Source organism: Schistocerca cancellata, chromosome 2 (assembly GCF_023864275.1).
Source record: "Schistocerca cancellata isolate TAMUIC-IGC-003103 chromosome 2, iqSchCanc2.1, whole genome shotgun sequence".
In the NCBI taxonomy this organism is placed as follows: domain Eukaryota; kingdom Metazoa; phylum Arthropoda; class Insecta; order Orthoptera; family Acrididae; genus Schistocerca; species Schistocerca cancellata.
Genome location: NC_064627.1, coordinates 171,895,812 through 171,913,787, shown reverse-complemented (window position 1 = coordinate 171,913,787; position 17,976 = coordinate 171,895,812). Strand labels below are relative to the sequence as shown.

Here is a 17,976-nt window from a genome sequence, read left to right as displayed (position 1 = left end):
CTTTGAAGGAAATAACAGATATGAATTGCATGTGCAAACAGAATCTACATCTACATCTACATCCGTACTCCGCAAGCCACCTGATGGTCTGTGGCGGAGGGTACCTTGAGTACCTCTATCGGTTCTCCCTTCTATTCCAGTCTCGTATTGTTCGTGGAAAGAGGGATTGTCGGTATGCCTCTGTGTGGGCTCTAATCTCTCTGATTTTATCCTCATGGTCTCTTCGCGAGATATACGTAGGAGGGAGCAATATACTGCTTGACTCTTCGGTGAAGGTATGTTCTCGAAACTTTGACAAAAGCCCATACCGAGCTACTGAGCGTCTCTCCTGCAGAGTCTTCCACTGGAGTTTATCTATCATCTCCGTAACGCTTTCGCGATTACTAAATGATCCTGTAACGAAGCGCGCTGCTCTCCGTTGGATCTTCTCTATATCTTCTATCAACCCTATCTGGTACGGATCCCACACTGCTGAGCAGTATTCAAGCAGTGGGCGAACAAGCGTACTGTAACCTACTTCCTTTGTTTTCGGATTGCATTTCCTTAGGATTCTTCCAATGACTCTCAGTCTGGCATCTGCTTTACCGACGATCAACATTATATGATCATTCCATTTTAAATCACTCCTAATGCGTACTTCCAGATAATTTATGGTATTAACTGCTTCCAGTTGCTGACCTGCTATTTTGTAGCTAAATGATAAAGGATCTATCTTTCTGTGTATTCGCAGCACATTACACTTGTCTACATTGAGATTCAATTGCCATTCCCTGCACCATGCGTCAATTCGCTGCAGATCCTCCTGCATTTCAGTACAATTTTCCATTGTTACAACCTCTCGATACACCACAGCATCATCTTCAAAAAGCCTCAGTGAACTTCCGATGTCATCCACCAGGTCATTTATGTATATTGTGAATAGCAACGGTCCTATGACACTCCCCTGCGGCGCACCTGAAATCACTCTTACTTTGGAAGACTTCTCTCCATTGAGAATGACATGCTGCATCCTGTTATCTAGGAACTCCTCAATCCAATCACACCATTGGTCTGATAGTCCATATGCTCTTACTTTGTTCATTGAACGACTGTGGGGAACTGTATCGAACGCCTTGCGGAAGTCAAGAAACACGGCATCTACCAGGGAACCCGTGTCTATGGCCCTCTGAGTCTCATGGACGAATAGCGCGAGCTGGGTTTCACATGACCGTCTTTTTCGAAACCCATGCTGATTCCTACAGAGTAGATTTCTAGTCTCCAGAAAAGTCATTATACTCGAACACAATACGTGTTCCAAAATTCTACAACTGATCGACGTTAGAGATATAGGTCTATAGTTCTGCACATCTGTTCGACGTCCCTTCTTGAAAACGGGGATGACTTGTGCCCTTTTCCAATCCTTTGGAACGCTACGCTCTTGTAGAGACCTATGGTACACCGCTGCAAGAAGGGGGGCAAGTTCCTTCGCGTACTCTGTGTAAAATTGAACTGGTATCCCATCAGGTCCAGAGGCCTTTCCTCTTTTGAGCGATTTTAATTGTTTCTCTATCCCTCTGTCGTCTATTTCGATATCTACCATTTTGTCATCTGTGCGACAATCTAGAGAAGGAACTACAGTGCAATCTTCCTCTGTGAAACAACTTTGGAAAAAGACATTTAGTATTTCGGCCTTTAGTCTGTCATCCTCTGTTTTAGTACCATTTTGGTCACAGAGTGTCTGGACATTTTGTTTTGATCCACCTACCGCTTTGACATAAGACCAAAATTTCTTAGGATTTTCTGCCAAGTCAGTACATAGAACTTTACTTTCGAATTCATTGAACGCCTCTCGCGTAGCCCTCCTCACACTACATTTCGCTTCGCGTAATTTTTGTTTGTCTGCAAGGCTTTGGCTATGTTTATGTTTGCTGTGAAGTTCCCTTTGCTTCCGCAGCAGTTTTCTAACTCGGTTGTTGTACCACGGTGGCTCTTTTCCATCTCTTACGATCTTGCTTGGCACATACTCATCTAACGCATAATGTACGACAGTTTTGAACTTTGTCCACTGATCCTCAACACTATCTGTACTTGAGAAAAAACTTTTGTGTTGAGCCAACAGGTACTCTGAAATCTGCTTTTTGTCACTTTTTCTAAACAGAAAGATCTTCCTACCCTTTTTAATATTCCTATTTACGGCTGAAATCATCGATGCCGTAACCGCTTTATGATCGCTGATTCCCTGTTCTGCGTTAACTTTTTCAAATAGTTCAGGTCTGTTTGTCACCAGAAGGTCTAATATGTTATTGCCACGAGTCGGTTCTCTGTTTAACTGCTCAAGGTAGTTTTCAGATAAAGCACGTAAAAAAATTTCACTGGATTCTTTGTCCCTGCCATCCGTTATGAACGTTTGAGTCTCCCAGTCTATATCCGGCAAATTAAAATCTCCACCCAGAACTATAACATGGTGGGGAAATCTACTCGAAATATTTTCCAAATTATCCTTCAGGTGCTCAGCCACAACAGCTGCTGAGCCAGGGGGCCTATAGAGACATCCAATTACCGTGTCTGAGCCTGCTTTAACTGTGACCTTCACCCAAATCATTTCACATTTCGGATCTCCGTCAATTTCCTTTGATACTATTGCACTTCTTATCGCTATAAACACGCCTCCCCCTTCACTGTCCAGCCTGTCTCTTGCGGTATACATTCCAATCTGAGTTTAGGATTTCATTACTGTTTACGTCTGGTTTCAGCCAACTTTCTCTCCCTAGTACTATATGGGCGTTGTGACCGTTTATTAGTGAGAGCAGTTCTGGGACCTTTCTATAGACGCTCCTGCAGTTTACTATTAGCACATTAATATTGTTATTCCCTGTTGCATTTTGCCTACTCCTACCTTGTTGCGTCTCAGGAGGCGTCTTGTTGGGCCTAGGGAGGGGATTCTCTAACCTAAAAAACCCCCATGTGCACTCCACATGTACTCCGCTACCCTTGTAGCCGCTTCCGGCGTGTAGTGCACGCCTGACCTATTCAGGGGGACCCTACATTTCTCCACCCGATAGCGGAGATCGAGAAATTTGCACCCCAGATCTCCGCAGAATCGTCTGAGCCTCTGGTTTAAGCCTTCCACTTGGCTCCAAACCAGAGGACCGCGATCGGTTCTGGGAACGATACTACAAATAGTTAGCTCTGATTCTACCCCGTGAGCGAGGCTTTCCGCCTTCACCAATTCCGCCAACCGCCTGTATGAACTGAGGATGCCCTCTGAACCCAGACGGCAGGAGTCATTGGTGCCGACATGAGCAACAATTTGCAGTCGGGTGCACCCAGTGCTCTCTATCGCCGCCGGTAGGGCCTCCTCCACATCTCGGATGAGACCCCCCGGCAAGCAGACAGAGTGAACACTGGCCTTCTTCCCCGACCTTCCCGCTATTTGCCTAAGGGGCTCCATCACCCGCCTAACGTTGGAGCTCCCAATAACTAATAAACCCCTCCCCCCGTGTGCCTGCTCAGACCTTGCTGAAGGAGCAGCCACATGTCCACTCACAGGCAGAGCGGGCGATGCCACACGGCCAGCCTCCACATTGACCCTCCGCCTCGTGCGCCGCGAACGCCGTTGAACCCGCCACTCCCCTTGGGGAGAGGGTGGCCCAACCGCGCCCGGTACCCGCGAAGATGTCTCGACAGCAGGGAGAGTGGGTGAAGCATGTAACACCTGGGGTGTACCTTGCAACGCACCAGACTCCCCACTGCCGCTACACTCCGAGGCAGCAGCCTGAAGACGGCTGACCGTGGCCATCAACACGCTCAGCTGTTCGCGAACAGTGGCCAGCTCCTCCTGCGTCCGTACACAGCAGTCACACATCCTATCCATCCTAAGGAATCAATTTACTGAAGAGAGTTAATCAACCTTTAACTAGACTGCTAATTCACTAAAGGTGGCTGTTTATTCACTAAACTGTGGTTGCTAGCCACTTCTTGTAGAAAACAATGAAAATAGCACTACCTGTCTCTGGACTGTAGTGAAAACAAACACTAGCACTACTGGCACTATGGTTGACTAAAGGGACTCTGACTGTATTCAAAACAAACACGAAATCTATGGAACACTATTAATAGCACCCGACAATTAAAGCTTCCTAAAAGCAAATACACACGGAAGAAGAAGTGACAAGTAAGAAAAATACAGTTAATACTTAAATTAAGGTAGCTCGCTGCACAGCAGACGTGAAGCAGACGGCAGTTACAACGACACTGAATGGCAGAAGAAATGCCAAACAACTTGGATACAGTAAGCAGATGCCATGATGACACATGCAGCTGCCTGTGAGGAACAAGAGCAGCCACAGCAAGCAACTGCTGGCAGTCGGAGAATAAATGGTAAATCATTCCATGTAGGCTTTCACGGCCGGCGTCTTCATCAGTAAACACTTCCGGGCTAAGTTGCCGTGGTCGATCTGTAGAACTTCTTCTCCCTGACGTTTCGTTCTCAACTACGGAGAACATCTTCAGAGGTGAGTCAACGACTGGCTGCTAGGAGCTGGGGCCGCCGCTTCTATGGATATCGTAGAGGGCGCCACCACACGTCACGTGGCTTCGATGTGCAACTATCTCTGGCTATCGTCTGTTCTCTCGATTGCAGGCAATCGATTGTCACGTGATTGATGCAACGTCGACCGCTAATTTTAATCCTTCTTCTTTTCGATTAAAATTGTATTGATGTTTGTGGATTTCAATTGCCTCTCTATACATACGTGTATAATAATGCGACGTCCTTGCTAGCACGCTTGTTTCACCAAATTTTATTTTGTGATCTCCATCCTTAAAAACATGTTCCGCTACTGCCGATTTGTCGATATGTCCCAAACGACAGTTTCTTTTGTGCTCCGTCAACCGTGTATTGATGCTTCTTTTTGTAGTTCCTATGTAAACCCTGCCACAACTACACGGAATTTTATATACCGCTGGGGTGGCTAGGGGGTGACGAGCATCTTTTGTTGATCTTAGGCATTCACTAATTTTCTTAGTAGGTCTAAAAATGGTCTCTACCTGAAACTTGGCTAGTACTTTCCCAATGCGATCCGTGATATTATGGATGAACGGAAGAAATACTTTTCCAGCTGATGGTTGTTGCTGTCTCCTATTTTTAGGCATTTTTCTATTTGGATGAAGTGCTCGGTTAATCTCGTTTTTCGTATAACCATTTTTCGCAAAGGCCATTCGTAAATGATTTAGTTCTTCTTGTAAGTAGCCTGGTTCACAAATATTATTGGCCCTATCCAGTAGTGTTTTTATGAGCCCCCCTCTTTTGCCTAGGGTGGTGGTCTGAGTTCTTATGGAGGTAGCGATCAGTATGTGTACCTTTCCTGTAGACCTTATGGCCTAAGGTCCCATCCGCCCGTTTGATAACTGATACATCCAAGAAGTTAAGTTGTCCATTCTTCTCCTTCTCCATAGTAAATTTAATCTTTGGTTTGATGCTATTTAAGTGTACCAGGAAATCATTCAAGTCTTCTTCCTCATGATTCCATATTACAAAGGTATCATCCACATACCGATACCACTTCGAGGGGCTTTTTTTGGCCGACTGCAGTGCTTGATGTTCAAAATATTCCATGAATAAATTCGCAATTGCGGGACTTAGGGGGCTTCCCACGGCTACCCCATCGATCTGTTCATAAAATTCACCATTGTACTGAAAATAAGTCGAGGATAGACAGTGTTGGAACAAGGAACATCAGCAGAATATGATGGTAACTGACGAATTCCTGCCTCTATATTAGCAATAATGTCCTCCATAGGAACCTTGGATGGAGTTATTGCAAAATTCCCTCCTTTAGACAGAACAGAAAGTTCTTCCTTAGACAATTCTTTTTCCGATAAATTAATAACCGTTTGGGAATTGTTTGGAATCGGTGTTTCCTGTCGACCCTCTTGTAGACGATCAAACTTCTCCTTCTGCCTATTCGAAGACACTTCTGCACTAATCTCCATAGATCTAAATGTTAAACTGTCCACTTTGTTCCAATGACAAAACTGCATAGTATTGCTAATAAGTAAATGAAGATTTAGCAGTTGACCATCACGTACCGCCAGTCCTTGTCGTGTCTGATGTATCCGCTCACGTAGTAATGCTGATGAAATTGCAATGGAATCCTCTAGGATATTACGCAAAGCTAAGCCACCCAGCAGCAATCTGTCTCAAGGGGAAGGGAAGGCATTGCGGGAGATCAATGCAGACAAGAATGTCATTATAGTTGCCGCTGACAAGGGAAATGTTACTGTTTTAATGAATACTGAGGATTATCACAAGAAGATCAGTGATCTCCTGGAACCCAGCACATACAAGAAGTTTCAAAAGGATCCCACAACGAATGTGCTGAATGCCACCAATCGTCTGATAAAACAGTCTTCCATTCCTACAGAAGTTAAAAAGTATCTTTGTAAAACGGAGGCTTATCCTCCGAGATTATATGGATTACCAAAGATACATAAGCCTGATGTTCCTTTGAGACCAATAGTCAGCGCAATTGGAGCTCCTACCCAAGAACTAGCCAGACACCTTGCCTCTTTGTTACAATCTTACATAGGCAAAACTGAGAGTCATATTAAAAGCTCTCTACACTTCATTGAGAAATTGAGGGAAATTACTGTCGATCCTAATCACATCCTTGTCAGTTTTGATATAGTGTCTTTGTTCACGATGGTTCCAGTTGATGAAGCTCTCTCCCATATAGCCGATATGTTCCCTACTGATATAGTAGCCTTGTTCCAACACTGTCTATCCTCGACCTATTTTCAGTACAATGGTGAATTTTATGAACAGATCGATGGGGTAGCCATGGGAAGCCCCCCAAGTCCCGCAATTGCGAATTTATTCATGGAATATTTTGAACATCAAGCACTGCAGTCGGCCAAAAAAAGCCCCTCGAAGTGGTATCGGTATGTGGATGATACCTTTGTAATATGGAATCATGAGGAAGAAGACTTGAATGATTTCCTGGTACACTTAAATAGCATCAAACCAAAGATTAAATTTACTATGGAGAAGGAGAAGAATGGACAACTTAACTTCTTGGATGTATCAGTTATCAAACGGGCGGATGGGACCTTAGGCCATAAGGTCTACAGGAAAGGTACACATACTGATCGCTACCTCCATAAGAACTCAGACCACCACCCTAGGCAAAAGAGGGGGGCTCATAAAAACACTACTGGATAGGGCCAATAATATTTGTGAACCAGGCTACTTACAAGAAGAACTAAATCATTTACGAATGGCCTTTGCGAAAAATGGTTATACGAAAAACGAGATTAACCGAGCACTTCATCCAAATAGAAAAATGCCTAAAAATAGGAGACAGCAACAACCATCAGCTGGAAGAGTATTTCTTCCGTTCATCCATAATATCACGGATCGCATTGGGAAAGTACTAGCCAAGTTTCAGGTAGAGACCATTTTTAGACCTACTAAGAAAATTAGTGAATGCCTAAGATCAACAAAAGATGCTCGTCACCCCCTAGCCACCGCAGGGGTATATAAAATTCCGTGTAGTTGTGGCAGGGTTTACATAGGAACTACAAAAAGAAGCATCAATACACGGTTGACGGAGCACAAAAGAAACTGTCGTTTGGGACATATCGACAAATCGGCAGTAGCGGAACATGTTTTTAAGGATGGAGATCACAAAATAAAATTTGGTGAAACAAGCGTGCTAGCGAGGACGTCGCATTATTATACACATATGTATAGAAGGCAATTGAAATCCACAAACATCAATACAATTTTAATCGTAAAGAAGAAGGATTAAAATTGGCGGTCGACGTTGCATCAATCACGTGACAATCGATTGCCTGCAATCGAGAGAACAGACGATAGCCAGAGATAGCTGCACATCGACGCCACGTCACGTGTGGTGGTGCCCTCTACGATATCCATATAAGCGGCGGCCCCAGCTCCTAGCAGCCAGTCGTTGACTCACCTCGGAAGATGTTCTCCGTAGTTGAGAACGAAACGTCAGGGAGAAGAAGCTCTACAGATCTACCACGGCAACTTAGCCGGAAGTGTTTACTGATAAATGGTAAATGTTTCAAGTACCTAGGCTACTAACAGTTTTTGAAAGGTTGGAGCTGCGCACAATGCAACATGCTTGCAAATAGGGGTGGAGTAGGAAGGCATGTGAAGAAAAGTGCAAGTGATGAAGATAATATTTTCAGTATTATCAGAAAGTTTGTCTTTATTTGTTTAATGTTTCTGAAATGAATAGTGGGTAAAATGCAACTGTGCACTACTGTAGATTAAGCTAAAAAGAGAAAACAAGGTGAGAAGAGTGGATTTTATGAATTAGGAAGTATTTCAAATCAATCATTAACAGAAAGCCAAATTCAGGGGGATAATACATTATTAGGCATAGTGGAAAGTCCCTTAGGAAATTCTATTAAAATAATGATAGCAAACAGGTGAAATGGACAATGTAGGAAACATGGGAGCGTGGCAGATAAAAAGTGTAAAAAGTCAGAAAACATCATTAACAGAAAAGTGGTAGAGAAAGAAATTGTAATTGAATAGGGAGAAGGCTCTAGTACAATGACAGAAACATCAATAAGAAGAGAAGATGAGGAAAGAAGCATGGCTTTCATGAATGAAAATTTTAAAGAACTGCAGTCATCAGTGGCATTGAAGGAAGATAAAAAAAAAAAAACTAGAGGTAAAATTGCAAATGCATGGACAAACAATTAACAGCTTAGTAATAAAATGTAAAAAGGACATATGTAAAAAGACATGTGTAAAAAAAATAGAGAAGATAAAAGAAGAACAGTCAGCAGTGAATAAGAAATTAATGCCGAAGGTTAATTTGCAAAAGGCTGAAATCGGTGAAACTCACAAAAAGGAAACTATTAAAGAACAGTGCGGTAGCGGTTTCACTTCTCACAAATGGTGCCACACAGTGTCAAGAGAAGAAAGCCATAAGGGTTCCTGAAGTTGAGAAAAAGGCAGAAAGAGTAAGCCAAGCTGTACAAGGGCACAACAAACTGTAGAGCAGCTGGTCAATCTGGTAGTGAAAAGTAAATTTAAGTAGTAATTGAGAACTTTTACTGGACAAACAAGTATTAATTAGTAAAGATGATCTACAGGTTTTCGTTAACAGTTGTAAATTCAGCAAATTTCATCCAACAGGAAAACTGCACCCTACAACTTTCATTAGAAATTTTCGTGACCCGATATCTGCAATTTGGACGGTAAAATGAAAATCGTGTAGTAATGAATCAGATGGAAAACAAAGCCTATAATTGGGGTACGAGGTTAGGAAAGGAACTAATGTCATACTGCGAATTTGAGAAAATATTTCTGGATAAATATTTGTCACAAAGCAAACAGGATGATATATCTCTTTGAAGCTGACCGTATAACAGGAGATTAGTTGGGGCATATGCCGAATTTTTGGAAAAGGTACTTGAAAGGAACCAGTACTAAAGTACTCCATATAATGAAAGATCAGTCGTAAGGTAGGTGGTGCAAAGATTACCGAGAAATGTGTGAGCCACTTAGTAGAAACCATCATTGCATCAGTCGATCAAGCAGAGATGAGAGACTGGAGAGAACAGAAAGACAATGGGAAGCTTTTAAGAGAGAATTTCATCAACGCTAAGCGACAGGATGGCATGAAATTGAATGAAGAAATGAAGTTTGGAGGCCACGCAGCAAAAGACAAGGTGGCTACCAATACAGAAGCTATGGAGAATGGATATACATGGGAATGAATGTCATACTTGGGAGAGAGTGAGTGGAGTAGAACCTTTTGCAGGTAATCGGATGGAAAATGGGCTGTAGCTTCAGGTATGACCCGACCTGAAATGGGTAAAGCTGGACCGCAACATTACAATCTGAATTAGACTGGCAAAGTTTTCTTAATAACAAAAGACTGATTAAGAGATGACCAAGTGATTTGATGAAAGAATGGTACTGGTTATAAGAACAGATGACTACGAAAGAAAAACAGACGCTGGTTGACTCTGGGAGCCAGATGCACACAATTGTCAGAAACGTTTACAATGCATTATTAGCAGAGAATGCAAGGAAATGCACAGTTTGCCTGTGACAGGTTTTAAAATTAAAGAACCTGTGGGAAAAGCTGGAAAACCAGTTAGCTGTCAGTTAGAAGATAAATTAGATGGAGAAATATATTGAGAGGATGCCATGGTGGTGCCTGGGTTACAGGAGGAATTTATTAATGGATCAGATTGGCTCACCGAGCAGGGAGCAGGAATACACACATCCAAAAAAGTTTTGCATCACCTGAGTTTCAGGAGTTCCGGAACCTGTACAGAAAATTGGAACAGAGATCAACATAAACACCATTTCCACCATTTCTATTGCTCATGAAAACCACACTGATGTACCACCATACAGCAAGACCTTCAGAGGTGGTGGTCCAGATTGCTGTACACACCGTTACCTGTAATACCCAGTAGCACGTCCTCTTGCATTGATGAATGCCTGTGTTCGTCATGGCATACTATCCCCAAGTTCATCAAGGCACTGTTGGTCCAGATTGTCCCACTCCTCAATGGCAATTCGGCGTAGATCCCTCAGAGTGGTTGGTGGGTCACGTCGTCCATAAACAGCCCTTTTCAATCTATCCCAGGCATGTTCGATAGGGTTCATGCCTGGAGAACATGCTGGCAACTCTAGTCGAGCGATGTCATTATCCTGAAGGAAGTCATTCACAAGATGTGCACGATGGGGGCATGAATTGTCGCTCATGAAGATGAATTCCTTGCCAATTTGCTGTTGATATGGTTGCACTATCGGCTGGAGGATAGCATTCACCTATCATACAGCCATTATGGTGCCTTCCATGACCACCAGCGGTGTATGTCGGCCCCACATAATGCCACCCCAAAACAGCAGGGAACCTCCACCTTGCTGCAATTGCTGGACAGTGTGTCTAAGGCATTCAGCCTGACCGGGTTGCCTCCAAATATGTCTCTGACGATTGTCTGGTTGAAGGCATATGCGACACTTATCGGTGAAGAAAACGTGATGCCAATACTGAGTGATCCATTCAGCATGTTGTTGGGCTCATCTGTACCGCACTGCATGGTGTTGTGGTTGCAAGGATGGACCTCACCATGGACGTCAGGAGTGACATTGCGCATCATGCAGCCTATTGTGCACAATTTTAAGTCGTAACACGACATCCTGTGGCTGCACGAAAAGCATTATTCAACATGGCTGCATTGCTGCCAGGTTTCCTCTGAGCCATAATCCATAGGTAGCAGTCAACCACTGCACTAGTAGCCGTTAGGCGGCCTGAGTGAGGCATGTCATCGACAGTTCCTGTCTCTCTGTATGTCTGAACAACACTGCTTTGTTTCGCTTAGAGATGCCTGGACACATCCCTTGTTGAGAGCCCTTCCTGGCACAAAGTAACAATGCAGATGAGATTGAACTGCGGTATTGAGAGTCTAGGCAAGATAGAATTACAGACAAAATGAGCCGTGTACCTCCATCGTGGTTGAATGACTGGAACTGATTGGCTGTTGGACCCCCTCCGTCGAATAGGCGTTGTTCATGCTTGGTTGTTTACATCTTTGGGCCGGTTTAGGGAAATCTCTGAACAGTCAAAGGGACTGTGTCTGTGATACAATATTCACAGTGAACGTCTATCTTCCAGAGATCTGGGAACCGGGGTGATGCAAAATGTTTTTTGGTGTGTGTAGATTATGGAAGGAATGAGAGGGAGTATGACGAGATGGCAGAGTCAAGAAAATTCAGTTTACAAAAAGGAAATTTTCATGAATTGACCAAGTAGTTGAAATGGAAGGATGTAAAAATAATGTGTCAGGAGCTTAAGAGTTCATAACTAAAAATTTAGAGTAATTGGAAGAACAACATGAATTCAGATGAAGTGCGCTTTGAAAATTGACATTGCGACGTTGGTACCCAGAGAAGCAGAAGAATTGTTCAAGTTGATTGGAAAACCATGAAGAGAAATTCAGTCAAAAAGCAGGGACCACCTTATTGGATCAAAATAAAATTGTACAAACCATATTTTGTGCCTACATATAAAATATGTTAAGCAAGGTAGGAAGCTGTTGAAAAGGAACCCCAAAGGATGTTGTCGTCTGGATTAATCAGACGAGCCAGGAGTCAATTTTGCAGCCCTTGGTTGGTGGTCATTAAAAGGAACAATAATGTTCGCTTGGTTGTAGGTAAGAGACAAGTGAATAAGATATCTGAATCTGAAAGAGACTGACCTGCAAATATCAAAGAGATACTTCAAAGCTTTAAAGGAACAATATTTGCAAGCCTATATTTGGCTAGTTAGTCATTTTTTATTTAAAGCATCAGGAGGAGGAGATGAAGAATGGCAAAGTAGCAGGAGTGGATGGCGTGACCATAAAAAAATGATGGAAGCAGCAGGATCCATAGGATTACAATGGCTGCAGCATGACCTTCAAAATCCTCTTTTCTAACTCTGCAAGCCCTGTGAAGCTACAACGATTTGTTAATTTTTAATAGCCAATTGAATGTTAATTTTTGAATAGCGTTTGACCTCCTACTACGTCTGATGTGTGCCTCCCCCATTCCTTTTCCCCATTTCATCTACCTTTTCCATTGTCCTCACAATAAGTTGATCCCTTATATCCAGAGATCAGAGTGATCTTCCTTTCCTTTTTAACCTGCCCTCAGTCTGTCTTTCCTGTTGTGTTGGAAACAAGGTGAGGAATGTCTCATTGAATTGTAAAACTTTCTTCCTATCATAGCTGGTTCATATTGCACCAGTTTGGCATTATTTGCAGTGTGCTGATGAATTAAGCTACCCATATGACAGACTGAACATTGAAATGTGTATGTAGTTCTCACAGTAAAATTAGTACTGACAGCTTTTGTAGCTGTTTTTTGCCTCTGAATTTTCCTTGATGTTGATATTTCAATAGATAACAGTTCTACCTTGACAGGTGTATGCCGCCAATTTGGCCATTGGTTTACTGGTGATCAACAGTGTATTATTTTAATTTCATACATTCACATCTATTTATGGTGGTCTATTAGCTCAACCCACAAAACCTTTTCTTCTCATTAAAATACATAGGCAAAGGAGAAGAGAAGACAGTGTGTAAGAGTGATACAAATATTTGACATACTTTTTTTTTCAGGGTAATTTTATGAAGGCAGCTATCTTGTGGAATCGCTATGTCTCCAGTTTCAAGAAGAGGTTGTCGCCAGCAGTTGTTGTTGATGTTTTGCGAATGGTTCCACAAAATGTGCAAATGGAAAACCTGGCACCATTTTTGCAATTCTTTGTGCCACTAGTTCTTCAGGTTTGCCCCCAGTCAGTGGATGGAATTGTTGATTGGGCGTTTGAAAAAGTGAGGTGAGTTAAATGCTTATTATGGACATTTGAGAAATTGGTGTCACTGTTATATAATGCTCTGTGAAATCATTATGTAAAAACATCAGCTAACGCGTTTACTTGACAAAACTGAGTTCTGGTTAACATTGTCTTCTGTATTCTGCATTTTGTTCAGATACACTTTAGGTTTTGTATCATCAAATAATTCGAAGTTGAACAATTGCTTATTTTTTTTGCACCTCCAGCAAAGTCTGCAGAGCTATAACAAAATTCTGATTAGGAAATATGTACAAAGCTCTTGACAGCGAGATGCTAGATGTGTAACAATATACACATAGCAGTGTGATTTAATCTGTTTCAAGGAATAAACAAGTTTTCAAATTTGACCCTCTACCCATTGCATATTCTTAATTTATATTTTGTGTTGTGGCCCAACACAAATTCAGCAGATCACTTCTCCAAATCCTGTAGTTAGTGGAAACCAAAATAGATGCTAAATTAATGGCGGGAAACATTATAGAGATTAAATCTTAAGAATGAAGTAATGTGAGTTGAAATCAGTACCAGTGAGCAAAGCCACAATAGCCTTACACAACAGACAATAAAGAGTTCCAAATCAGAGTCGAGACACAGGAAAGTGAAGTAACATCTATGGTCAGTAATTGGCCTACAGAACCTCCAATAATGAGATGCATACTAGTGACTGACTTATATGGCCATTATTTATTTCCCGTAGAGGGCCAATGGCCATTCCTGTGTGACATGTTTGCCACTTTGGCGGGAGTCGCAGCAACCCACAGCAGAGTTAAATCCACACAGACAATATTGCTGCCTCTCTCTGATTCTGTCTTGATAATACTGGAATGGCTGTATATCTAAAGCTACATTTTTATCCACACTTTGCATACCACTGTGAAGGGCATGGCAGAGGGTACTTTGCATTGTATCAGTTATTAGGGTTTCTTCCCATTCCATTCACTTACAGAATGCAGAAAGTGTGGTTGCAGTGAAAGGACTGCTTTAAATTGAAGCTTTTGAGACACACACACCTGCCCCTTACGTTAGCAGCAGTTTGGCTTAGTGATGGGGGTGAGGAGGGGAACAGGGTATCTACATCTACATGATTAATCTGCAGTTCAAGTGAAGTGCCTGGCAGAGGGTTCATTGAACCGCTTTCAAGCTATTACTCTAATGTTCCTCTCTAGAACAGTGTGCAGGAAAAATGAACACGTAAGTCTTTCTGTGGGAGCTCTAATATCTCTTGTTTTATTGTGATGATCATTCCTTGCTATGTAGGTGGGCACCAACAAAATTTTTTTCACACTCTGAGGAGGAAGTTGGTGACTCAAATTTCATGAGATGATCCTGCCGCAACGAAAAACTCCTTTATTTTAATATTTTCTATCCTAATTAATGTATCGTACATGTGGCACTCTCTCTCGTATTTTGCGACTGTGCGAAACGAGCTGCCCTGCTTCTTTCTTTTTCGATGTCCTCCATTGATATTATCTGATGGGCTCTCAGATATGCAGCAATACTGCAGAAGAGGACATACAAGTGTAATGTAGGCAGTCTCTTTAATAGACCTGGTGCATTTTTGCAGTGTTCTGCCAATAAATCATAGTCTTTGGTTTGCTTTAACCACAACATTATCTATCTGATTTTTCCAGCTTAAGTTATTCGTAATTATAACCCCTAAATATTTAGCTGAATTTACAGCCTTTAGATTTTAGTGGTTTCATCTACATCGATATTCTGCGAACCACCAGTATTAGGGTTTCTTCCTATTCCATTAACTATTCCATTAACGTTTGGAGCGTGGGAAGAATGATGGTTTGAATGCCTCTGTGCATGCAGTAATTATTCTTATGTTATCGTTAGATTCCTATGTGAGTGATACATAGGGGATTGTAGTACATTCTGAGAGTCATCATTTAAAGCTGTTTCTTGAAACTTTGTTAATAAACTTTCTCGTGATAGTTTACCATCCATGCTACCCTTCTCTGTGTATGTTCAATAACCCCTGTTAGTGCTGTCTAGTACGGATCCCACACACTTCACCAATATTCTAGAACTGCTCGCACAAGTGATTTAGAAGCAATCTGATTTGTAGACTGATTGTGCTCCCCCAGTTTTCTACCAGTGAACCGAAGTTTACCATCTGCTTTATCCATGACTGAACCTATGTGATCATTCCATTTCATAACTCTAGAAAGTGTTGAATGAGTTGGCCGATTCCAACAGTGATTCATTGATATTATACTGTAGGATACTGTGTGTGTTCATTTTGTAAAGTGCAGAATTTTATATTTCTGAACATTTAGAACAAATTGCTGACCTCTGCACCACTTTGAAATGTTGTCAAGATCTTGCTGAATATTTACGCAGCTTCTTTCAGATAGAACTTCATTATAGATAACTTCATCATCTGCAAAAAAGCCTGATTTTTCTATAAATATTGTCTGCAAGGTCCTTAATATACAACTTGAACAGCAAGGGTCCCAGCACACTTTTGTGGGGCACACCCGAAGTTACCTTTACATCTGAAGACGACATGCTGCATCCTCTCCACCAAAAAGTCCTCAATCCACTCAGAAATTTCACTTGGTACCCCATCTGGTCGTACTTCTGACAATAAGTGCAGGTGTGATACTGAGTCAAATGCCGATGGTGTTGGGACAGCAACCAGCCACAAATTTACTTTCAGTTCCTTTATTCAAAGGGTACTGTTAATGGTTTTGAATCGTTATGATTCATCTTAAGACTGTTTACATGCTTTCCTTATAACATGTGCATTTTTTTTACAGATTAATTGTCCTAAAATATAAATAATACATAATTATAAGCACGCCACATACAGATGGTTGTGCTACAGATTTTAATTGGATGTGACTTGCGTGAAATGTTGGTTTGCAGTGTTTGTTTTCATAACATTCGTCCAACAGATGTGAATGTATTCACGGTCTTCATGCTGCAGTAATTGTATCCATGTGCATTTTGCAAACAAGTGATGATAATGCCACAAAATTTGATCCAGTTTCCAAAACATTTTTAAGGAAATAGTATCCTGTTTTGAAAAAGATCTGTTTACCCAAAGATTTAATATTCAGTTCATCACAGATGATAAAACTTTTGTCTTGATAATGTTGATCTGTTTATGTTTCAGTGTTGTGATATTCAAATTTGATGATGTAACTTTATTCTTTACTGGCAGTTTTTATTTTCTAACAGTGTTACAGTTAGATTATAGAAGAAATTATGAATGATTGATTTTATTTTATAAGTTTTATGGTTGATCGTTACAGGCATTTTGAGCTCAAGAAATCTTGTTGGCTTGAAAATGCTGTTCATTTCCTTGAACGTCTCAGCAGTCTTGTGAACATGCAAAAGGGGAGTGTAACTTCAAGCTTTGCTCAGTATAGTGCTGCTAAGACAAGAATACTCCATATGGTGAACAGTCTCAAAGATCTCCAAGAGCTACAGAAGAAGTATAATGTTCATATGAAACTAGATGACTATGTTCAGGTAATGGAAATATTTGTCTGTTGTGAAAACGAAATGCTTTATTTTCTTTACCAAGAAATTGTTTTCCTGTACAAAACTTTGAATCTGAAATTTTGTGGCAACAAATATGTCTTAGTCTGTGTTATGCATACACATCTGAAAAATGGATTAGTAAATGAAAAATGTGTATTGTGCTTTAGGTGGTTAAATATTTGCTTCTTTGACAAAGATTTTATTACGCTATGTTCTCAGCACAAGGAAATGGTTGAAATGCAAGTTTCATTTGAATTTTTGCAGTGTGCAGTGGGAGATATTCTTCAGTGTTGGGTAAATCACTATGACTATTTGAGTTTGTGCTAAGCTTACACAGTTCGTGCTGAAAGAGCATGCTTACATAGTTTGCCAAACAATGGAGCTGACTTTGTAGAGCTTGGAAGTGTGCAGTAAGTAATGAACTGTGGATACATAACTTTGTGATTTCTTTTTTCTTTTTTTTTTTTTTTTTGGGGGGGGGGGGGGGGGGGGAGGAATTTTTAGGCTCATGAAGTTTGTTGCATTTGGTAAGTAATGTGTGGCCCATTGGCTGATAGCAGGCAAATGACAAACATCTCAGGTAAACCTTACGGATTTAGCTGATTATGGGCTTTGTGAACCCAGGCTTTCTGATTTAGGGACTCTCACATAGTCCGTGTATGTCAAACTCCTCTGATGCAGCAAAAGTTGATGGACTTGTAATAGATTCTCCTTAGTTACTCATAACTGTAATTATTAGTAACTCTACTGAAGGAGCAACTTAAAAACTTACAGATAAAACACTGTTTAATCTTCACTCTTTATATGGCTCCCTATCATTGCTATTTAGAGAGAAGTTTTTAATGTGAACGTACAAAGAAGTCTTAATGCCATTGACATTCTTGTCTGTCAGACATTTGGATTATCAGTATTTCTTGTAGCAGCGTTCGGTGCAGATGTCTCTTTGTTGCGCTTGTGGGTGGCATTAGACACAGCTCAACCGAACTCTGTGCCATACAGAGCCCAAAAGGAATACCTCAGACAGACAGACAACAACAACAACAACAACAACAACAACAAACTGTGATCCCAACTAGGGATAATCTTAATCTTTGAGCTG

General features: G+C 41.4%; 1 protein-coding gene across 1 annotated transcript in view; it reads left to right on the top strand.

Annotated features, from left to right (window-relative positions):
• Positions 1-17,976, top strand: part of LOC126161492 (uncharacterized) — a 307,720-nt gene that overhangs the window by 111,480 nt on the left and 178,264 nt on the right. The window contains exons 10-11 of the mRNA XM_049917389.1: positions 13,144-13,361; positions 16,646-16,865. Coding sequence (XP_049773346.1) covers positions 13,144-13,361; positions 16,646-16,865 — 438 coding nt within the window. The remainder of the gene's footprint in view (positions 1-13,143; positions 13,362-16,645; positions 16,866-17,976) is intronic.